The 25,499-nt window shown below is 40.1% G+C and overlaps 1 protein-coding gene across 1 annotated transcript in view; it reads left to right on the forward strand.

Annotated features, from left to right (window-relative positions):
* The window catches only part of LOC109870209 (CUB and sushi domain-containing protein 1), a 291,027-nt gene that overhangs the window by 144,769 nt on the left and 120,759 nt on the right, over nucleotides 1-25,499 (forward strand). Inside the window, exons 6-12 of the mRNA XM_031804842.1 lie at nucleotides 2,247-2,359; nucleotides 3,629-3,706; nucleotides 13,302-13,383; nucleotides 13,861-13,985; nucleotides 15,883-16,004; nucleotides 22,349-22,452; nucleotides 22,801-22,913. Coding sequence (XP_031660702.1) covers nucleotides 2,247-2,359; nucleotides 3,629-3,706; nucleotides 13,302-13,383; nucleotides 13,861-13,985; nucleotides 15,883-16,004; nucleotides 22,349-22,452; nucleotides 22,801-22,913 — 737 coding nt within the window. The remainder of the gene's footprint in view (nucleotides 1-2,246; nucleotides 2,360-3,628; nucleotides 3,707-13,301; nucleotides 13,384-13,860; nucleotides 13,986-15,882; nucleotides 16,005-22,348; nucleotides 22,453-22,800; nucleotides 22,914-25,499) is intronic.

Raw genomic sequence — 25,499 nt, forward strand, 5'->3', positions numbered from 1 at the left:
GATTTTTGCTCACCGTTCTTGTAAACATTTTGACCCCACGGGGTGAGATCTTGTGTGGAGCCCCAGATCGAGGGAGATTATCAGTGGTCTTGTATGTCTTCCATTTCCTAATAATTGCTCCCACAGTTGATTTCTTCAAACCAAGCTGCTTACCTATTGCAGATTCAGTCTTCCCAGCCTGGTGCAGGTCTACAATTTTGTTTCTGGTGTCCTTTTACAGCTCTTTGGTCTTGGTCATAGTGAGAAGTTTGGAGTGTGACTGTTTGAGGTTGTGGACAGGTGTCTTTTATACTGATAACAAGTTCAAACAGGTGCCATTAATACAGATAACGAGTGGAGGACAGAGGAGCCTCTAAAAGAAGAAGTTACAGGTCTGTGAGAGCCAGAAATCTTGCTTGTTTGTAGGTGACCAGATACTTATTTTCCACCATAACTTGCAAATAAATTCATAAAAAATCCTACAATGTGATTTTCTGGATTTCTTTTCTCATTTTGTCTGTCATAGTTGAAGTGTACCTATGATGAAAATTACAGGCCTCTCTCATCTTTTTAAGTGGGAGAACTTGCACAATTGGTGGCTGACTAAATACTTTTTTGCCCCACTGTATAGTGGAGGGAGAGAAGGGTGTGTTTCATAGTTTATAACCCATGTCTCTTCACAGAGGCGGGCCACTGATTGAGCAGAGCTCTAACCTTATGAAAACCCAATTCTCTCATTTGGAAGCTAAATTTAATTTAATCTTTTCACAAATAGTTTCATATTCAAACATTTAAATTGCACACAATTCCATGTGAATCTGATAACTAGAATGTGTAGACTTTCCCAGATACAGTTTATGTTGTCCTCAGATGACAACCGAACTGACATCATATTCATTAAGTACCAACGCATATTTTCAAATGGTTCTATTACCGTAATATGGTTATTTTCCCCCCAACGTTTGATGTTCCCAGACTCTCTATGTTTAACAAAGGCTATTCAAGAGTCCTTCAGTAGAGTCAAGAGAGAGAGGGGAGAAAGGTATTTATGGGGGGTCATGTCACGCCCTGACCTTAGAGAGCCGTTTTATTTCTCTATTTTGTTTGGTCAGGGTGTGATTTGGGGTGGGCTTTCTATGTTATCTGTTTCTTTGTTTTTGGCCGAGTGTGGTTCCCAATCAGAGGCAACTGTCCATCGTTGTCTCTGATTGGGAATCATACTTAGGCAGTCCATTTTCCCTCTTTCATTTGTGGGATCTTATTTTTGCATTGGTTGCTACTTTACCCTGCAGTACGTCACATTCTTATTTGTTTTGTTGTTGTTGGTGTTCATTAAATAAATAAATAGAATGAACACGTACCACGCTGCGCTTTGGTCCACTTCTTCCCATGACGATCGTGACAGGTCATAAACCTTACCCACAGGCCAACGTCATGACACAGGGTTCTTTATACTCCAGGGTTCTTCATCCCCCAGGGTTCTTCATCCAAGTTTCTTTATACTCCAGGGTTCTTCATCCTCCAATGTTCTTCATCCAGGGTTCTTTATACTCCAGGGTTCTTCATCCAGGTTTCTTCATCCCCCACAGGGTTCTTCATCCAGGGTTTTTTATACTCCAGGGTTCTTCCTCCTTCAAGGTTCTTCATCCTCCATGGTTCTTCATCCAGGGTTCTTTATACTCCAGGGTTCTTCATCCCCCAGGGTTCTTCATCCTCCAGCATGCTTCATCCTCCAGCATTCTTCATCTTCCAGGGTTCTTCATCCTCCAGCGTTCTTCATCCTCCAGAGTTCTTCATCCTCCAAATTGAACATCCATGCTTGCAAACACAAAGCAGACACAGAAAGTTAATGCACATGTTTGCACGCTGTGGGATATGCACTTAGCTTGTTGTTAAACTATTTAAACCAGAAGAATGGAGCAATACAGCCATTCTGAAAATATATCAAAATGTGTGATGATTACTCAAGGCATCTGTGAAGTAAATGGGCTAGAGCAGCTAAGTTAACCCTGCAAAATATAAAACAAACTGCTTTCGAATTGAGTATGACATTGTATAAATCCAGCTAGAGTAAACCATGTGTGTGATTTTACAACACAAATGATCTGGTATGTACACTTAGCATTCCTACCAGTTAATTCACTCTGTAATGATTCCTGAAGTCATGCAGTGCATATGTTCCATTGTTACTAACAGCGGCCCATGTGTTTCATTTTGATGGAGGTGTTGGGTCACTTGGTTGAAATTAGAATCTTATTTCCTTCCAGGCTGACCGGTATGAATCTACCTTCCCCTGTCATCAGCAGCAAGAACTGGCTACGGCTACATTTCACATCTGACAGCAACCATCGACGGAAAGGATTTAGTGCCCAGTACCAAGGTAAGGGGTCAGTGTCAGAGGGCTAGGAGAGATCCCTTCCCATTGCAGGCAGTCATCAGTGCACATGGCAGTGAGTTCTTTGCCAGAGTTCAGCTAAACATGATGTCTTGGCCTGGCTTGGATTCTGCCAGCACACGGTTCGCAGGTATTTGTCTGGTTTCTTTTTATGAAGTTCAACACGGCTTGAGGCCCTCCAGGCTTAGTCACTAAGTGTAGTCTAAGATACTTCTGACTAAAAGAGAGTTGGGAAACTAAACCCAGTCTGCACATTATAATTCAATTATTTAGGATTTGTGTGTATTTTCCGGGTAAAATTACAATACTACTTTTATTAATACCTGGCAAGGGGATGAAGTCATACTGGAGAGAGGATAACTCACACTGAACCTATTTTAGCTTTCTCAGGGTTTAATTAGCTTCCCTGCATGACATAATTACCAGATTAGATTCCGAGTTGTATCCAAATCCAAATTGGCTCCCGCTGACAAAAATGCAGGCTACGCATCAAGTGCACTGCCTGCTGGGTACTGAGCCCAGTGGTGTTAGGTGACTGTGTGGCCACCACTATTCACAAGCTGGCCCTCCCTTGCCCTGCACAACAAATGACTCCTGTGCCTTGGATGTACTGATCCATAAAGACTAAATACCACAGACCCAATGAGGCTGGTTGATGTTTATGGGGATGAATCTTGTCCTGGAGGCAGAGCTGAGCGATCTCCACTAGATGGGCCAGCTGCAAAGTCAAAATTGGCCATACATCGAAAAAAATCATAAAAACAAACATTTGCTTTTTGGTCTAAATTTAAGGTTAAGTCTGGGTATAAGGTTAGCAGTGTGGTTAGGGTTAGGTTTAAAATCAGATTTTATAACTTTGTGGCTGTGCCAGCTAGTGACTACCCTGCAGAGCTGCCTGCATTGCATGAGTCATCCCAATAAATTCCAACTTGCAAGAGCACGGAAGCCTGGGCACATTGGCACCCTCCTGGCCCTCTGCAATCACCTGGAGGACAGCTTGACATCTCTGCTTGTGAACTTCTACAGTAAACCCCATCTTCAAAGGATTTGGGGGAGGCAGGGAGGGACAGAGAGAGAGAGGGGGAAGCTGCTTGCATAGCAAGGAATCTCACAGAAGTGTTTGCACGTTGTGACAGATTTTCTTTTCTTTCAGCCTTTGCTCTTAGGGTGTTTTGCTAATTAATATAATAATAATATATCATATATGCTAATTACATAAATGGATTATAATGTGCACTATTTTCTCTCCAACAGTGAAAAAGGCCATTGAGCTGAAGTCAAGAGGGGTGAAAATGCTTCCAAGCAAAGACACAAACCACAAAAATGCTGTTTGTAAGTATTTTCTTATGCTCACGGAGGTTCCGTTTTTACCCACATTACATTTGTAATCGCACTACCATAAAATCAAGCATATCTTAAATAGTGTTTTCTTTCCCCAGGCAGTCCAAACAGTCCAGAATTGTACACTTATGATAAGCATTTTAAATTACGATAAGAATTTAGGATGTGGTATTTAGTATTTTATTCACATCCCCATTAACTGTTGCAGAAGCTACAGAGTCAAACGAAGTAGGTTTTCTTACAAAGTTAAGTCAAACTGAGTGATATTTCATCCTACAGATCTCCACATACATTGGACAAGCCCTCTTTGTGTAAAAATTAATGGCATCTGTATCGGTCCATTGACAGTTATATGATCAATGTAAATATGTGCATAATTCTATTGCACAATTGTTATTCATTACCCAGGGGGTATACTAACAGATTTTATCTGCCAGATTTATTATATACTAAATCCACCCAGTCTGACGTATGCATATGCATGGTGATCAGGTGGTTCCCGATGTGATGTGTGTATGGATACAGATGGAGGATCTTAATTTGAGACAGTTTGCTACAGCATGAAAATTTACCTGCAGAAACAGGAAATGTGAATTATATTATTAATTAATTAACATTTTTGTAGTGGTTGCTACAGTTTCCTTAAGGGAAATCATGTCTGAAGTGTCAAAGTGGGTGATCAAATTAAGATCCTACATCTGTATGTATGTGCGCATACAATCTCTTTGACATGACAAATGATCACCTTTGATCAAAACGCTGTTACAAGAAATATATGGAACTTTTTTAATTCACACTGGCTAGTGGCCCAAAATGCATTTCAAACCCAGCTAGTACCTCTACTGAGTTTCCAGGGAAGAAATATCTCCATACAATTAAGGTCATAGTATTTTTTTTTGTGATATTTTTTAAAAGTGGTAATATGTTTGATTATCAGTTAGACATGAGTAGCTATCACACATAATTCTGTGCATAATTGATCATGATGATTTTCACACATCCATATGTACACACATACCATAATCCAATTTAGAGTGTTTGCTTAGCATTTAATGTCTGCACAATTTCCATAATGTGTTTTCCAAAAGATGCCCTTGATGCTATCTATAATGGTATGGGGAAAACAACCCCCTCTTTAACACCACATTAAATTGTATTAATAATTTGTTCCATGCTATGCTTCATAAAGCCTGTTCTATTGCAATTAGTGTTACTAAATGGCTGACTTTGCAAAAGTGAGGCACCATTTATAATCTAGAATTTACATTTCAGGTACAATATATGGTGATCCTGGATGGATAAACAAATAGCAATTATAAAAACAAAACAAAAAATTGTGACGTTGGTGTAAGGCAACCTTGTCAACTCGGCAACATAATGCAGTTTATAAAACAAGTCCACTTTATATACTTGAATAGCATCAATAGGCCCGGATAATTATTAACCAAGTTTGTAACTCTTAACTGCCATTAAAACATTCTAAATTCTGCAAAGGCAGAATTGATGTGGTCATTCATATATGAATATGTATATTATCTCATCATCAGACACTTTTAGATGAGGGATTAAGTTCAGGTCCTGACTCACTGTGGTTATTAAAGATCCCATGGTGCTCATTTAAAGAGCAGAGGTGTAAAATCATGCACTCTGGCCAAACCCTGGATGTATAGCCAGCCCTCTCCTCATATCCTCCAAGACATCTAATTACTACAGCTAAATTTCAGTTGGACAGAATTATTTTAATCTTCATTGAAAAGGCAGATTTTTTGTAAATTTTGCTGATGGCTGGAAAGATGTCTGACATTGATCACCGAGATGGCTTCTCATTTTTCACGGGGTAAAAATTCCAACCACCTACACAGTGTGCAGCCTGTGTTTGTCATCAAAGGGGTATCCCCATTGGACCAAGAATGAATTGATACTGATCCAAACTGGCTGCCCACCTCTGTAAATTGTTTGCCAGCTTTTTAAAACTAGACTAGATCCAATGCTTAGGATAACAACATAATATAGAAGGGAAATAAATGCTTCCACAGTTTATTGCAGAATTATCTGCGGGAGAATACAATAGTGTGTGGTTATTAATTACCCTTCCTTTTGATGGTCTCCAATTCCCGATCAAAAGAAGCACCTCTACCTGCACAAGTTTAGCAGATTGATTGCATGTGGGATGAAAGAGTTCTTTGTTCTATTGTGATTAACGTTGGGTAGCAGAAAAATGCAGGCCTAAAGGAAGAAGTTTATTATTCAAGCGACATTGATCACTATCTAAAATTGTTTTAGCTTTACCTATAACATACCAGATACTGTACAGTAGTAGATAGTGTAGAAAATACTGTAATAGGTACTGTATCTACATTAGATACTATACTGTAGGTACTGTAGTAGAATCTGTAGATACCATCGTAGATACAGTAGTAGATACAGTAGATAATTTAGTAGATACTGTAGTAGATATTGCAGTAGATATTGTAGATACCATCATAGATACAGTAGTAGATCAATAGTAGTTACTGTAGATACCATCGTAGATACTGTAGTAGATACTGTAGATACTGTAGTAGATATTGAGGACAATACAGTGCCACTGACACGGCCTGCAACGAAAACTTGCGGACACTCCTTCACTGCAGCCGAGGTGAGTAAAACATTTAAACGTGTTAACCCTCGCAAGGCTGCAGGCCCAGACGGCATCCCCAGCCGCGCCCTCAGAGCATGCGCAGTCCAGCTGGCCGGTGTATTCACGGACATATTCAATCAATCCCTATACCAGTCTGCTGTTCCCACATGCTTCAAGAGGGCCACCATTGTTCCTGTTCCCAAGAAAGCTAAGGTAACTGAGCTAAACGACTACCGCCCCGTAGCACTCACTTCCGTCATCATGAAGTGCTTTGAGAGACTAGTCAAGGACCATATCACCTCCACCCTACCTGACACCCTAGACCCACTTACCGCCCAAATAGGTCCACAGACGATGCAATCTCAACCACACTGCACACTGCCCTAACCCATCTGGACAAGAGGAATACCTATGTGAGAATGCTGTTCATCGACTACAGCTCGGCATTCAACACCATAGTACCCTCCAAGCTCATCATCAAACTGGAGGCACTGGGTCTCAACCCCGCCCTGTGCAATTGGGTACTGGACTTCCTGACGGGCCGCCCCCAGGTGGTGAGGGTAGGCAACAACATCTCCACCCCGCTGATCCTCAACACTGGGGCCCCACAAGGGTGAGCCCTCTCCTGTACTCCCTGTTCACCCACGACTGCGTGGCCACGCACGCCTCCAACTCAATCATCAAGTTTGCGGACGACACAACAGTGGTAGGCTTGATTACCAACAACGACGAGACGGCCTACAGGGAGGAGGTGAGGGCCCTCGGAGTGTGGTGTCAGGAAAATAACCTCACACTCAACGTCAACAAAACTAAGGAGATGATTGTGGACTTCAGGAAACAGCAGAGGGAACACCCCCCTATCCACATCGATGGAACAGTAGTGGAGAGGGTAGTAAGTTTTAAGTTCCTCGGCATACACATCACAGACAAACTGAATTGGTCCACTCACACAGACAGCATCGTGATGAAGGCGCAGCAGCGCCTCTTCAACCTCAGGAGGCTGAAGAAATTCGGCTTGCCACCAAAAGCACTCACAAACTTCTACAGATGCACAATCGAGAGCATCCTGGCAGGCTGTATCACCGCCTGGTACGGCAACTGCTCCGCCCACAACCGTAAGGCTCTCCAGAGGGTAGTGAGGTCTGCACAACCGGGGGCAAACTACCTGCCCTCCAGGACACCTACACCACCCGATGTTACAGGAAGGCCATAAAGATCATCAAGGACAACAACCACCCGAGCCACTGCCTGTTCACCCCGCTATCATCAAATCAAATGTATTTATATAGCCCTTCGTACATCAGCTGATATCTCAAAGTGCTGTACAGAAACCCAGCCTAAAACCCCAAACAGCAAGCAATGCAGGTATAGAAGCACGGTGGCTAGGAAAAACTCCCTAGAAAGGCCAAAACCTAGGAAGAAACCTAGAGAGGAACCAGGCTGTGGGGTGGCCAGTCCTCTTCTGGCTGTGCCGGGTGGAGATTATAACAGAACATGGCCAAGATGTTCAAATGTTCATAAATGATCAGCATGTTCGAATAATAAGAAGGCAGAACAGTTGAAACTGGAGCAGCAGCACGGCCAGGTGGACTGGGGACAGCAAGGAGTCATCATGTCAGGTAATCCTGGGGCATGGTCCTAGGGCTCAGGTCCTCCGAGAGAGAGAAAGAGAGAATTAGAGAACGCACACTTAGATTCACACAGGACACCGAATAGGACAGGAGAAGTACTCCAGATATAACAAACTGACCCTAGCCCCCCGACACATAAACTACTGCAGCATAAATACTGGAGGCTGAGACAGGAGGGGTCAGGAGACACTGTGGACCCATCCGAGGACACCCCCGGACAGGGACAAACAGGAAGGATATAACCTCACCCACTTTGCCAAAGCACAGCCCCCACACCACTAGAGGGATATCTTCAACCACCAACTTACCATCCTGAGACAGGGCTGAGTATAGCCCACAAAGATCTCCGCCATGGCACAACCCAAGGGGGGGGGCGCCAACCCAGACAGGATGACCACATCAGTGAATCAACCCACTCAGGTGACGCACCCCTTCCAGGGACGGCATGAGAGAGCCCCAGTAAGCCAGTGACTCAGCCCCTGTAATAGGGTTAGAGGCAGAGAATCCCAGTGGAAAGAGGGGAACCGGCCAGGCAGAGACAGCAAGGGCGGTTCGTTGCTCCAGAGCCTTTCCGTTCACCTTCCCACTCCTGGGCCAGACTACACTCAATCATATGACCCACTGAAGAGATGAGTCTTCAGTAAAGACTTAAAGGTTGAGACCGAGTTTGCGTCTCTGACATGGGTAGGCAGACCGTTCCATAAAAATGGAGCTCTGTAGGAGAAAGCCCTGCCTCCAGCTGTTTGCTTAGAAATTCTAGGCGAGGTCATCCAGAAGGCGAGGTCAGTGCAGGTGCATCAAAGCTGGGACCGAGAGACTGAAAAACAGCTTCTATCTCAAGGCCATCAGATTGTTAAACAGCCACCACTAACATTGAGTGGCTGCTGCCAACACACTGACTCAACTCCAGCCACTTTAATAATGGGAATTGATGGGAAATGATGTAAAATATATCACTAGCCACTTTAAATAATGTTTACATACCCTACATTATTCATCTCATATGTATACGTATATACTGTACTCTATATCATCTACTGCATCCTTATGTAATACATGTATCACTAGCCACTTTAACTATGCCACTTTGTTTACATACTCATCTCATATGTATATACTATACTCGATACCATCTACTGTATCTTGCCTATGCCGCTCTGTACCATCACTCATTCTTATATCTTTATGTACAGTAGTTTTTTTTGGAATTGTTAGTTAGATTACTTGTTGGTTATTACTGCATTGTCGGAACTAGAAGCACAAGCATTTCGCTACACTCGCATTAACATCTGCTAACCATGTGTAGGTGACAAATAAAATTTGATTTAATTTGGATTTAGTAGATACTGTATTAGATACTTTAGTACGTGAATCTTTCTGAGTTTTGTCTGTTGTATCATGATGACCTCTGACCACTGAATACCATCACAAGCATATTCAGTGTTACTTCAAATCCCAAACTAGGCAGCCATGGAAACAGTTCAAATAGATGAACAAATCTATAAAATATAGTCACTGTAGTTATATTTATAATGAAATCATTATCAGAAAATACAAGGATTTTACAAATTGGTATCTGTGTGTGCAGCAAAGTTCAGTTTGTTATCGGTGACAAAACCCAAATATTTATCTTAAAGAAGCCAATCCGGGGATCTTGAATGATAGTAGTCCAGCAGCCATTGGTGGAGTGGGAAGTTTACCTTTCGCAGCAGAAGTGAGCTATGTGGGCTTCATCATTGATTATAACAGTAGTCTAGAGAAGTGTCGAAGTGGGGAGGCTGTGAGAGGAATGGATGCTTTGTTGTAGTTCTCTCTGTTATAAATTCCCTGCTAAAAAAACACGCTGACCAACAAAATAGCTTTATTAACATAAGAAATAAAACTAGTATGAAAGTAAAGTCATGATCCTTTTCATTTTCAAACCAAAGTCCTAACACAGAAAAGTGGAGTAAGATTATCACTGGGCAGAACAGGAAGCAGAAATGGTGGTGCAAACAGACAAAAGCTTTGATTGGATGGTGGAACTTTTTAAAACTAATATCAGCATTCACAGGAGATGACATTTGAAGACAACATCAAACAGAAATACATGACAGTTGATCAAAAGGGATAGCAATGGCTGTCCATGCCGCTCACTCCATCAACACATTCTCTGACCTTGACTTGAAATGAACATTTTAGCATTATTATTGCACCGGATTTCATGGGATAGGGTTAATACATTCTCAAATGCACTTGTGTGATCTTCATTTGATCACTCTTATAGTGTATTCAAGGTTTAAAAAGGCTTCTAAAGTTTGTAATTTCAGACTTTATTTGCCCTAACAAAAAATGTATCGACCCCTATAAAAAAATGACCATTAATTATAATCCACATTTCCTGTTGCTGCAGGATTACTTTCCTGCTGTGGCATACTGGTTCAAATAAAAATCCTACATCTGTATGTATCCTCCAATATACGATTTCTCGCATGTAGCATGTTGATTTTTTTATAGAAAGTAATGGTCACTAAAACCAAAGCCACATGGTACATTGAGAGTTCACGCATAGAAATTGTTTACAGAATGAAAGGATTCTGTAGTCTGTGATTACTGTGCAGTGCATCAAAAGGAATGGATGGAAAAAGGGCAACAAAAAAAACGTTTTTTTTTTTTTGTGACCAAGTTAAAATGATGTGTAAGATGACCTAATGTGGTTCTGGGCCCGTAAACAAACTGAGGTTATGTGACAGAATGATGCAGAAATTAAGGTGAGAACACAAACACACACTGGCACAGGAATGGTGGAAGAGGATATGCTATGAAGCATGACCTTTTCACAGTTTGTTTTCATTATATTGCCACGAGCAGTGAATCATTAAAGCTCCTGTCATCACAAGGTGGAAATACATATTTCATATCTGAATGCAACCCATACAAATGTTATGATGAAACATTTACTTATAGAGGCTGTTTTATTTCTATAGCTGTTGACCCACCTGTTCATTTATTTCTCTTTAAGCAAAGCTTATTATCAAGTTCACTATAAAAATAGATTATTCTTTTGATAAATGCACCTATCCAACTCTTGGTAAGAAAATGGTCATACAATTTACAGAACTTCTTACGTAAATTTGCAATTGTGCATATGCTAACATACGAAACAGACCTTTCCTAATATTGAGTTTCACCCCCTTTTGCCTTCAGAAAAGCCTCAGTTCGTTGGGGCATGGACTCTACAAGGTGTCGACAGCGTTCCACAGGGATGATGGCCCATGTTGACTCCAATGCTTCCTACAGTTGTGTCAAGTTGGCTGGATGTCCTTTGTGTGGTGGAACATTCTTGATACACACGGGAAACTGTTGAGCGTGAAAAACCCAGCAGTGTTGTAGTTCTTGACAAACTGGTGTGCTTGGCGCCTAATAACATACCCCGTTCAAAGGCACTTACATATTTGTCTTGCCCATTCACCCTATGAATGGCACACATACACAATCCATGCCTAAAATGTCTCAAGGCTTAACAATCATGATTGAACTTCTCTGGGATATGTGGGATGGTAGCGTCCCACCTTGCCAACAGCCAGTGAAATTGCAGGGCGCCAAATTCAAAACAACAGAAATACCATAATTAAAATTCCTCAAACATACAAGTATTATACACCATTTTAAAGATAAACGTATTGTAAATCCAGCCACAGTGTCCGATTTCAAATAGGCTTTACCGCGAAAGCACACCACACAATTATGTTAGGTCAGCACCTAGTCACAGAAAACCATACAGCCATTTTCCAGCCATGGAGAGGGCTCACAAAAGTCAGAAATAGAAATGAAATGAATCACTAACCTTTGATGATCTTCATCAGGTGGCACTCACAGGACTTCACAGACATCATTCAAACAGTTTTTAAAAAATCTACTAATTATATGCATATTCTAGCTTTTGGGCCTGAGTAGCAGGCAGTTTACTCTGGGCACCTTATTATCCAGCTACTCAATACTGCCCCCCAGTCCCAAAGAAGTTAACCTTTCTCCTCCCCTTCATCTACGCTGATTGCTGCTGCTACTCTCTGTTGTTATCTATGCATAGCCACTTTAATAACTCTACCTACATATACATAATTAGCTCAATTACCTCGACACCGGTTCCCCCTGCACATTGACATTGACTCTGTACCGGTACCCCCTGTATATAGCCCCGCTATTGTTATTTACTGCTGCTCTTAAATATTTGTTATCATTATCGCTTACTTTTTTGTGATTTTCTTAAAACTGCATTGTTGGTTAAGGGCTTGTAAGTAAGCATTTCACGGTAAGGTCTACATCTGTTGTATTCGGTGCATGTGACAAATACAATTTGATTTGATTGGCATCAATAAGGGACCATAGCTTTCACCTGGATTTACCTGGTCAGTCTGTCATGTTCATAATGTTTTGTACACTTTTTTACACAGTGTATGTTAACATGACTTAATGTGTATGATATTGCAGGATATAATTCACTAAACGTTGTATCCAGGGTATTGTCCAGGACTGTTAGATGCAATGCGTTTTGTTTTGTAATGTTTTTATGAAACCTTTATTTAACCAGAAAAATACCCTTGAGGTTAGAAACCTCTTTTGTGAGGGGGATTAGGTGTAATGATTTGTTTCAGTCTGTGTTATGGCCATTAGAGACTTTTAACTTCTTCCTTCACATGAATGTTTTCAGTGCAACAGCGCACAATGATCGATGCAATTTCTATTCTGAAATCCATTATTAGACCAAATTGTCTCCCAAAGTTTTCATTGATAATTTTACTGCCAATGATCTAAATATGCAGTAACTGTAAGTGGACTCATCTTTGTATTCATTCACGGCTTCTGAATTAATGGCAGCGATAGAGGAATCATTTCCTTTCATTGAGACTAATGGAGCGTGATCTTGTTAGAACATGAAATTAGGATTAATTGCTCTAATCCTATGATTGTGAGAGTGCTGTTTGTCACCATTGTCTCTTGCTTCTGGCCCTGTGTTTCTAGTATAATACCTTTCCGATTCTTGTCAGCACCTGTTATGGAGCATCAATATGGGCCTTTGTTAAAAGTATCCGAGCCTCTGTATAATCCCATAGCAAACTCTTAACCTTTTTTCTAACCATCAGTGTGTATATTTTGTACTGTCAATTAATCAACTAGACATAAAAACTGTACAATCAAGCTTATCACATTACATTTGACTTACCCAGACTATACAGTGCACTTGAGGCGCATAACTTTCATGGTATTATTTTATAATATCGGTCACTAGTAATTGAATAGATTTGGTACTTCTTTTCTCACCACTCTGTATTCCACCTTTATCCTCTTTCTGTAGTGAGCCAAGGGGGCATGGCAGCAGACATTTGTCCAGATCCTGGGATTCCAGAGAATGGGAAGAGGATGGGCTCAGACTTTCAGTGGGTTCCTTTGCTTCACTCTCATCAGGTTTGGCCTCAGTGAATTTGGAACTGTGTGGAACAGCTTTAATCAAGGCGATCCCTGCTGTGTGGAATAGGCATTTTTAAACCCCCACTGCTATGCCATCACCATTAGTGACTGAAATTAGACCCGCACAATAGGTGATAAGACCCTCTTAGAGAAGATGCCTTAATTCAACAAGGGTCATTACTGGTTTGTTAAGGAGGCAGATGTACTTATCACCATTAAAAACTAAAAACATTTGAGAAATTGAGGAAACTTGTTCACAGACCGAAAAAAGTTACACTTGGTTGTTTGGAACACACCATAGCAATCTACTGGTGGAAATTGAAAACTTTTTATCCCATGTTGCTTGTTGCAGATTTGACAGAAGGAAGTCTGTCACAGGCATTGAGGAGTTAGGGGTTGATGCCGTGCTCTGTACGGCAGGTCATTTGTTTCTTCAATTCCTACAGGGTCGGAGCCAGCATCCAGTTTTCCTGTGATGACAGCTATGTGCTTCAGGGATCAAAGAGCATCACTTGCCAGAGAGTGACAGAGACGTTGGCCGCATGGAGTGACCACAGGCCTATCTGCCGCAGTAAGTGTGAACGCAGGCAGGCTCTTTTACCATCGCAACACTTTCTGTAGGTACAGATATGCTCTCTTAATTTGATCACCCTGTTGTGGCAGAGTATTTGTAAATTCAAAACTTGTAGTGTATTCAATGTTTAAAAAGGCTTCTAAAGTTTAAATTTCCACTTATTTCCTGTTGCTGCAGGATTATTATTTTTCCTGCTGTTAGAAACCAGTCAAATTAAGATGTACAATGTCACACCTCGTCACCAGTGATGAGGAGGGTGTGGGTTGTTTAATGGTGAGGTCAAATACTTGAATATTTTTTGAATATTCTCTATTCTTCATATTACCATGGCTTTAGCTGGAATTTACAAAGGCTGTTGAAGATTCAATCCCCTTGATTTAAAAGCATTGAACCGTCTTATTTATGTCTTTATTGAGACATGTAGTTGCCAGCCATCTGTGAGAAGTAGCAACTGCTTTTGAACTGTTAATAGCTATGATTAATACCACATGAGCTTCCAAAACTATTAAGACTGTATGGTTCACTTTTGCTGGCACATACTGTGTACAAAAATAATAACGTTTGTTTACTTTTTAATATTTTTGCTAAATGACCTATTTATCAGTAATCCCTATCCATTTAGAGTTAGGGAAGCGTGACATGTTTTTGAGGGGAAGCATGACATGTTTTTTATGTAAACATGACATGTTTTTTTAGGGAAGCGTGACATGTTTTTGAGGGGAAGCATGACATGTTTTTTTAGGTAAGCGTGACATGTTTTTGAGGGGAAGCATGACATGTTTTTTTAGGTAAGCATGCATGACATGTTTTTTATTTTGTTTCACAGGAGATAATTGCAATCGCAATCCATATAGGTTAGGTTAAGTGCTACCAAACTGTAAATTACAGTTGAGGCTATACTGATGGTAACTGATGATCGGCTCACAGTTGTATTATTGGTGTGTGCAGGCAGCTAATGCCCACTGGAGGTGAGATCCGCAGAGGTCTAACTTTCAAAGCCATAGAGGACACAGGCCTCCAGATGACATTAATCAAAATGAAATGAGGCAGTATGTCAGCCATCCAGAAGGAAAGAGTAACCATGTTTGACAATTTCTTAGCACCATTCCTGGGGAGTACTGATCGATCCAGACACTTTTTGTCACAGCGTCGCCCGGTAAACCCTTTAAGAATAACACTCTACTACCCCCTCGCCCCCAGACCTCTCTCCACCATCACCCTCTCCATGCGGAGCTAAGTACCAGGTAGAAGCCATTAAATGTGAAGTTAAAAGGCCTCCAGAGATCCACTGCTGCTCTGTACTCTCTTGGATATGTATAATCCCAGGTGATTATTTAGAGTTAATTATAGAATGCTTTTCCCACCTGTGAATGAAGGATGTGCTCGTTTAGGAGTTTTTTCTACCAACTTCAGAACCCTCTGACTCTTCGATAATTAACAGGCGCACGGCGTAGTCATCAGAGATTTCATAATTAATCATTTTCAGTCATTTTAACTAGACAATGGGTAATGTCAGACTCTGCTTCTTCACCTCTTGATGATTTCACTCACCAACCTTCAGGATAAACGTTAAGTAATGAGTAATTAAATGTTCAGTAATTAGGTGCAGTAACCCAAAGGTTGCTGGTTCGAATCCCCGAGCCAGGAATGTGTAAAAATCTTCCATTCTGCCCCTGAGCAAGGCAGTTAATCCCCAACAACAACTGCTTCCCGGCCACCAATGACATCGATTAAGGCAGCCCCCCACTCTTCTCTGACTCAGGGCGGTTTGGTTAAATGCGGAAGATACATTTAGGTTGAATGCATTCTGTGGTGCAACTGACTAGGTATTCCCTTCCAATGTAGCATTTACTTATTTTTGTCTGATAAATGTATTTGTATTTTATTTCAACAGCGAGAACGTGTGGTTCTAATTCAAGAGGACCAAAGGGCTTCATCACCTCTCCTAATTACCCTGTTCAGTATGACAACAATGCCCACTGTGTTTGGGTCATAACAGCACTGGACAATAGGAAGGTGAGTCACATTTATTTTCTTTCTTTCTTTTTATTTTCTTTCTTTATATCATAGTGAGTTATCAGCATGCATAGCCGTGCTAATGAGCCTCTTTGCAAGGTGAATGGTTCAACTTCAATAATTTAACTCAGTTTGTGTTGTATTTTGCAAGTTGAGGCTATGTCAAAATCACATTATTTTGGATGTAGGTGAAGGATAATCTATTTTATTGTGACAGTGAACCAACAGGACATCTAATGAAAGGGGTATCCAAGCACATAATTATGATTATGATAAGGTATTAATGCAATGTCATTGTGTTCATTGGCATACAAGTGGTATTAGAATCACTAAATTAGCATAACAAATATAATGGGTAAATTAACAGAAAAAAAGCTTATTTTGTAAAGAGGGCCCACTTAAAAACGGTTTAATTACTGGTTTCTACTTGTCTTTTATATCCCTCGTGCCACGTAGGGGTCAGAACACTAAAGCTAAAACAAACAGTAATTCATATCTTCTGCTGTAAATTATGGATAGTTCAAGAAGGATTGCCTTAAAGGAAATGGAACGCTTCAAAAGGATTATAAATGAATAATTAGTCACTTGGCTGTAAATTGCTGCATCTCTGATGCATATGAATTTCTGCATGTGACCACCAGTATTTGTTATGCTGCCGTTAACACTGTCCACCTCAAACCAAAACTCCCTATGAACATAATTAATGGAACTTCACCTTCTTGGTGCAGCCACAGATCAGCACTCAAGTGAATTAAGTCAAGCTAGAAATTACTTTACAAAGTAGTTTGAGAATGCTGTTAAAAGTTTGACATGTCACCCAGGTATTCAGCATGCCCAATTCAGCAAGAACCTGATAACAATGGAGGTATCTTGCACCTACTACTGTACATGTTCATTAGAGATTCACGTTGGATTCATTAAGTGAGTTCAACCTTTAAATCGTCTCCCGAAGGCCAGAGTTCTGTAAAATGTTCCTGTCTGTCTGCCGTGCAAATTGATACGTTTGTTCCTTTCCTTAAACATATTCTCAATTAGTTTAGCAAATTCTAAACTGTAGAATTATCCAAAAGTAGTCCATGTCTTGTAATTCAATTACTGTTCCGAATGATGTTTTTACCTGTAATTATTACTTGCTGCGGAAGTAAACTGTTCATTATTTCCTTCTCATATTTGTGGCATGTCATCATTGAAACATATGAACCTTTATCTTGGTGGAAAACATGGGTTTTGACTTGGGTTTTAAAACATTGAAAAAAAAGAGACTCGAAAATTGCAGAGATCCTAGAGTCTCTTGGGATAGTGAGCTGACAGTTGTTCTTCTTTTTTACTATCTTGTTCATACTTATTGAAACACACCAGAGAGTTTTTGAAGAGTCACTGACATAGCACCTGTCAGGGAATATTGAATTTTGGAAAATGCACCTTAAATGCACATTCAGTGGACACTATAATTTGACTCACAATTGGACTTTTGTTATGCTCTAACCTGAACTGTATATTTCAGCATCACCTTGCATACCGTCATGGGAATATGACAATAATCAAATCAGTAATGAATTTAGTAATTGGCACATTAATATACATGCATTCGGAAAGTATTCAGACCCCTGAACCTTTTGAACATTTTGTTAGAGCCTTATTCTAAAATTGATTAAATATGAGTTTTAAATATGAGTTTTTTTTCTTCATCAATCTACACACAATAATGACAAAGCAAAACAGGTTAAAAAAAAATGTTTTAATCACATTTACATAAGTATTCAGACCCTTTACTCAGTACTTTGTTGAAGCAACTTTGGCAGCGATTACACTCTCGAGTCTTCTTGGGTATAAACCTACAAGCTTGGCACACCTGTATTTGGGGAGTTTCTCACATTATTTTCTGCAGAACCTCTCAAGCTCTGTCAGGTTGGATGGGGAGCGTCGCTGCACAGCTATTTGCATGTCTCTCCAGAGATGTTCGATCGGGTTCTAGTCTGGGGTCTGGCTGGGCCACTCAAGGACATTCAGAGACTTGTCCCGAAGCTACTCCTGCATTGTTTTGGCTGTGTGCTTAGGGTCGTTGTCCTGTTGGAAGGTGAACTTTCGACCCGAGTCTGATTTCCTGAGCCCTCTGGAGCAGGTTTTCATCAAGGATCTCTCTGTACTTTGCTTCGTTCATCTTTCCCTCCCAGTCTCTGCCGCTGAAAACATCCCCACAGCATGATGCAGCCACCACCATTCTTCACCATAAGGATTGTATTGCCCAGGTGATGAGCGGTGCCTGCTTTCCTCCAAATGTGATGCTTGGCATTTAGGCCAAAGCGTTCAATCTTGGTTTCATTGGCAAACTCCAAGCGTGCTGTCATATGCCTTTTACTGAGGAATGGCTTCCGTCTGTCCACTCTACCATAAAGGCCTGATTGGTGGAGTGCTGAAGATATGGCTGTCCTTCTGGAAGGTTCTCCCATCTCCACAAAGGAACTTTGGAGCTCTGTCAGAGTGACCATCGGGTTCTTGGTCACCTCCCTGACCAAGGCCATTCTCCCCCGATTTCTCAGTCTGGCCGGGCGGCCAACTCTAGGCAGAGTCTTGGTGGTTCCAAACTTCTTCCATTTAAGAGTGATGGAGGCCACTGTGTTCCTTTGGACTTTCAATGCTGCAGAAATGTTTTGGTAGCCTTCCCCAGATATGTGCCTCGACACAATCCTGTCTCTGAGCTCTATGGACAATTCCTTCTACCTCATGGCTTGGTTTTTGCTCTGACATGAACTATCAACTGTGGGACCTTATATAGACAAGTGTGTGTCCTTCCAAATCATGTCCAATCAACTGAATTTTCCACAGGACTCCAATCAAGTTGTAAAAACATCTCAAGGATGATGAATGGAAACAGGATGCACATGAGCTCAATTTCGAGTCTCATAGCAAAGGGTCTGAATACTTATGTAAATACGGTATTTCTGTTTTTTTATATTTGCAAACATTTTAAAAACCTGTTTGTTTTTGCTTTGTCATTATGGGAATTGTGCATACATTAGTGAGGACCTTTTTTCAAATTTAGAATAAGGCTGAAGCATAACAAAATGTGGAAAAAGTGAAGGGGCCTGAATCCTTTGCCAAGGCACTGTATATACCCCCGATGTGTTTGTGCATGTAACTGGTAGACAGTATTCGTAAACAAATAGTGTGATGCTTTTGACAAAACAGTATCATTGAGGGGAGACGAAACGATGGGCAAATTGTATAGGGACAGGTGTTCCAATCAGACAGTGATTATTTTGGATGAGTTACAAAACATCAACAAACTATAGAAGGTCAAATGGATGTTTTTTCAACAAATGAAGACAAAACAGAACCATTGAACCAGCCTTCTGGTTCTGTATAAAACAAAGGAATCAATAGTGCCCTAAAATATTGTATATAATCCAGGTGAAGGAACAATCACCAAGGTGTGCTGTCAGCTTGCAATTGTGTTGATATAGACCACAAGTGCTGTTTCTCCTCTTGCTAAGTCTTCTGTAAAAACCCTTTCTGTTTTTGACAGGGTAATTTGAGAGGGTGGTATTGTAGACGTCTCATTTAAGATTGCCTCAAACTGCTTACTACAAAGTTTGACATTCCACACAGATTGCTTGTCCAAAAACTTCAGAGGTGCTTAGCAGAATCACAGTTGCGTAAAAAACAACAACATATGTTTACCTCTGTTGACAGTATGTTATCCCAGAGACATAAAGAGAAGACTAGTAAAGGGTGTCCACAGTCACCTGTTTTAGGATGTATGTACGGTTATGGCACAGCTTGACATTTAATTGAATAAAATTAATCCTCCGCATTGGTATTTGTTGTAAGAAATTATAATCTCCCTTAATTTATTACCTCTTTATAATCAGTCGACATTATTGTACTCTATAGCTCTAGCATACTCTATCTAGACTGATACAATTTTGTGTTTACCATTTTAAACATCTCCTTAATCCTTTTTGCATCTTGAACTCTGTAATTCATTACGGGTGGATTGATTACCTTACAAGCATATTGAGCATCAATACTTTCTATTCATATTTATGCTGACAAATCGTGTTACCCATTCCTATTGTGTGAACATTTAGGGAATCTTGCTCTGTCATTCAAAATATTTCCCATTTTAGAGGTCAAGACATGTCCTTCTATGATTATTTAACCACTCCAATGAGGCTGTCGGATAGGTGCGTTTTTAAATCATTACTGGCTGCCAAAAGGGAGTCGCCATGGAGATGGATATTGCTCTCCATATTCTATTAGTGTTGTAAATGGCAGGTCAGTGTGTAATTGCTCATTTATTCCTAGCCCTGTCTGTCTATCTGCTTGAACATTGGCTTGTTCCAGTCACCATGACTTCATCGCATTGCTGTATGTATTTGTACAGTGTCTGTTTTTCATTGTTATTAAAGCATAGGTTGGAATTCAATTTGAGCAGATATTGGTTTTCTTTAAAGAAAACTCCACCCAAAAACAATCTTTTGTTTTATTAGTCCATTGTTGACAAAGTCCCAAAATGTTTTGTTTTTCAGCGCTCAAGTTTTCAAGAGACGTAACTTTAAAAATACAGAAATCATCCCTGTATGATGCATTTTAAAAGGAATTTTCCTTTAATGCGATTTCTCTCAGATGGCACATGCTGGAGCGGAGATGTCAAAGGTCAACGAAGATTGACATCTCATGGACATTGGATTGTCACAAAGCCAGAATTATCCTTAGACAATTTTGAGTTTTTGTGCGCTTTGAAGTGCAATGCATGAAGATTGAATTACAAACAGAGGGTTTCGCAGACTAATTAAACCCAAGTTTATCAAATCTACAAATCTATTATTGTATTGTTAAGTTCCATTAAAATGACAATTAATCTTGGTTAGCAGTCATTGGTCATTGAGGAAAAATGTGTGTGTGTGTGTTAGATCTTTACATGAGCTATTATTATCATCAATCCCTGCAATGTTTTATATCAGAATAGTTGAGTTTACATGACAGGGTGAGTTATAAGTGGCTCTTGAAAAGCAAACTGGCTATCAGTGAACTCGTACTCAAGGGTTTAGGCTCTCACATTGATCATTCACTTTGGGCCCCTTGGCTTGGTACTACACATTTCAGTGAGGATAGCCCAACCTACACAGGTAATACATTTACTTTTGAGTCTCAGGAGAAAAAAATATGGATGGGAATAATGGTTATTTAATGGTGCAATTGAGAGAATTTGAGGATGTTGATAATGGGCTTGTCCTAATTAAGCTTTATTTCTTCCCTTCAAGCAATCTCTGCTCAAATCCAATTTTCTTTTAACTGCCTTTCTTCCTGTGCCGGCATCAAAAGTGGAGCCATCTTTTTTTTCTCAAGCCTTTGTTCGTGCCCAGGCATTGCAAATACTTGAACTGCTCTTTTCCAGTTCATCATTGCACTGCCACCACGAAATGATTTGCAAATGCATTTCATGGTTTCATTATTTTAGTCTCCCTGGTAGCTGTGACAGCAGTGCTTTTTTTGCAAATACTATGCAATGCTAATTATTCTGTTTACCACAGAACACACACACAACAAGTGTTTGAAAGTATAGAGCTGCAGTAGCTGCAATGTTGATGTCTTCTGCTGCTTTAATATGAATAAGCTATGTTTGTTATGGTGCATACCAGAGTACTATGATGTTTTTCTACAATACATGATAAAAGACTCAATATTATTTCATGGGATCTATGGTTAGAATTAAATCATAGAGCATTACACTATTCAAATTTTATTTGATTTTGATGCAAAACCACACCAATCCTGAAATATTTATTTAATTACTGCAGTGGGCTAAATCAGGGTCACACAGAGTCTTAAACAAATCTACTTTGAAACAAAAGTATACACCTCACACACATGGTCTTGGGCTTAAAAAGAAGAAGACACATGTACCATGTCAGATATACAGTAATGTAATGTGTTGAAATGTATTACATTTTGAGATTGCATCCCAATATTACACTTTATATACATCACAGAAGACTGAAATATAACACAACCGTTTCACAAAGAACCACCAGATTTTCTTCTATAATGTTTATCCATTATGAAATTCTGAAAAATATGAATAACATTCCACCCATGAGGCCACTAGGTCATTTGACTGCAGGAAAGGGCTACATCCCAACCACGTTAAAGGGAATTTGCTATGATTTAATTATTTTTAATTGATACCATTTCTAGGAAAATAAAGCACTTTGTATCAGAATGAATAGAAGAGTAACAAAATAAGCATTGTGTAAATAGTTAAATTGCAAAATGGTTTACGACCATGTTATCATGGCTGTCCTTGAACCAATGTGGAACATATATCCTGTTTTGAGCAGGTTATCAAGCTTGCCTTTGAGGAGTTTGATCTTGAGAGAGGATATGACACGCTAACAGTGGGGGATGGAGGGAAGATTGGCGATGCCAGGAGAGTGCTCTATGTGTGAGTATTCTGCAGATACCCTGAATTTATCATTTACTATCTCAAAACTTTCCCTCAAACCTTTCCCTCAATATTTTCGCTCAAACCTTTCCCTCCAGCATTCACTGTAGGATGTTTAAGTTGCACCGAACTATGCTGTAGTCTACACAGACGAACTAGGACAATAGATTGGGGCAGTTATTCTGATAATACATTGAACATAATTGTCATGTAATTAATACACATTTACCCGTTTACTTGAAAATAATGACCATAGTTTTTGGAGCATGAAAACAATAAATTAAACTACTGATGTGGGTAAGAGACAATAAGTTAATGAGTCATTCAGTTCCATGTGATGTGTTTTAGGCTGACAGGGTCTAGTGTTCCTGACCTGATAGTCAGTATGAGCAACCAGATGTGGCTCCATCTCCAGTCTGATGACACCATCGGGTCCCAAGGATTCAAGGCCACATATGAAGGTACACTTCCTATGCTCTTTGAGAACATATGCAACGGTCTGCCAAATAATGGATTTGGTCCAGATTTAAACCCTGTACATCTACCATTTCATGTTGAGGCCATGCTTATTTGAGTTCTCATAGTTGGTGGTACTTGTCAGTAACGTGTTGGTCAGCCTACCATTTCCACATATGTGTGCGTTTCTCTACAACCCGTAGAATGATGTTCATTATGCAACGGGTGGGTCTAATCCTGAATGTTGATTGGTTAAAATCATATTCCAGCCAAGTCATCAATTCTGCAGATTCAGCAAAAGATTAAATAGGCCAGCATGTGATTGACACAGACAAGTTAGTTTTCCAGATGAAATGCAACAGCAAAGCAAAGTTCTATAAATAGGGTTGCACAATTCCAGTAACTTTCCCCAAATTCCTTGGTTTTCCAAAAATCCTGGTTGGAGATTTCCCACATTTCCTGCTTATTCCATTGTAATTTCAGGAATCTTGGGAAAGGAGTTTTGCAGCCCCATCTATAAATGTATCTAAACATCTGTTTCAATAAACACTAATGTCCAGAATTTCCCTCCACCAGCATGAACTGTAATTCATTCCCAGTATCAGATGGTGGGACTAATTCCTTCCAACTGATGAAAAGCACTGAACTTGCACTAATAAGTAATGTGTTGACTGGGCACAGTCAACACACCTACATTAAAGTAGTGTCATGCTGTGAGAGAGAAGAGATTTGCATTGCTGATAAATACTGTAGGGACACTGTTTGCTTTGGAAGTAATTTTCCATTCCACTCAACTGCTAGGTGGAAGTAAATTGTATTTAGGCCCCTGTTCAATCAAACCTGGTATGCCGATTTATTGCCACAGTTAGACAAATTATGGTTCTGACTGGGAGAGAGTGTTTATATTGCTTTAATAATGAATCAATGTTTACTCTGTGAAACAAAAATGAATCCTACTGAATATTAATTCACAGATACCTTTTTACAGATAGAACCAGCCCAGAAACGGTAGGACACCAATGTTGATTAAGCAGGGCAATTAGCTTGTAAACGATATTACAACCCATAAAACAGCAATGCTATAGGCTAGTTAGACTCCAATAAACTACTATCTTTCTTTCTAAACTGTTGAGTTTATCCATGGGCCACGACCCTCTGTGAACTTTTGAAAGTTATTAGTTTACACTTTTGTTTGGAAACACTGTATGGAAAGTCCATTGACATCACCATCCACTTTCCATTTAGAGATTACTATTACCTCCTCAAGTGTCAACCCTTACCTTATAAGGTCATACAGAGAGTTGACACAATCGTCAACTTAACACAATGCAGAACCCTGCACAACAACACAACCTCCATTAACTTTGTATAAACCCAACTTCAAACCTGTGCCTACAGTCCGGGTGTCAACGTTGACAGCAGAACCACTCATTGTCAGGGGTCCGCATACAGTAGGTGTCCATGTCTACTGTATATACAATCTGGGGGAGTATTAAGTCAGGCTTGTTCACCTGTATTATGCATCTGTCTGATACATGTTGGCAAAACAAAGTGATACCTATAGACGGACTATATGAAACATTTATAACCCATACATACTGTATAAGCACTACTGTACATAAGTAATTGTTTGTGTAATAATGAAACAACATATATCAGTTGGATGGAAGAGAATCATGGTATCCCAATGGGGAATTCATCAAAATATATATTCTGAAGACTATAGGCACATACTGTATGAATCAGTAAATATAATGAACGTTACAGATTAAGGATAAGAATCATTGCATAATATCATTAAAGTAACTTTGCAAGCAGGTACGCATTTCCTTTAGGCAAAGGCTTCTAGTGGATATGTTGCCCCTAACTTCTATTTTACTTACATCATTCCTTCCTGTAGCACATTATATGGGCCTATTTGTTATTTATTCTGTGATAATTCAGATTTTCTCTCATGCAACTGGGTAAGGTAGGCTCACTGTGAGAACATTGATTTTGAGAGATGTCTCACAAGAAGCTGAGTGAAGTCCATATTATGACAAGAACAGCTCAAATAAGCAAAGAGAAACAACAGTCCATCATTACTTTAATACATGAAGGTCGGTCAATGCGGATAATTTCAATAACTTCTAAAGTTTCTTCAAGTATAGTCGCAAAAACCACCAAGCGCTATGATGAAACTGGCTCTCATGAGGACTGCCACAGGAAAGGAAGACCAAGAGTTAACCTCTTCTGCAGAGGATATTTCAGTAGTGTTAACTGCACCTCAGATTGCACCCCAGATAGGGTAATAGACACATCTCAACATTAACTGTTCAGAGGAGGCTGGGTGAATTAGGCCTTCATGGTCGATTGCTGCTAAGAAACCACTACTTAAGGACACCAATAGGAAGAAGATACTTGCTTGGGCCATAAAACACGAACAATGGACATTAGACCGGTGGAAATCTGTCCTTTGGTGTGATGAGTCTAAATTTGTGATTTTTGGTTCAAACTGCCTTGTCTGTGAGACGCAGAGTAGGTGAACGGATGATATCCAAAAGTGTGGTTCCCACCATGAAGCATGGAGGAGGAGGTGTGATGGTGTGGGG

The sequence above is a fragment of the Oncorhynchus kisutch genome, linkage group LG25 (assembly GCF_002021735.2).
Source record: "Oncorhynchus kisutch isolate 150728-3 linkage group LG25, Okis_V2, whole genome shotgun sequence".
NCBI classification, from domain to species: Eukaryota; Metazoa; Chordata; class Actinopteri; order Salmoniformes; family Salmonidae; genus Oncorhynchus; species Oncorhynchus kisutch.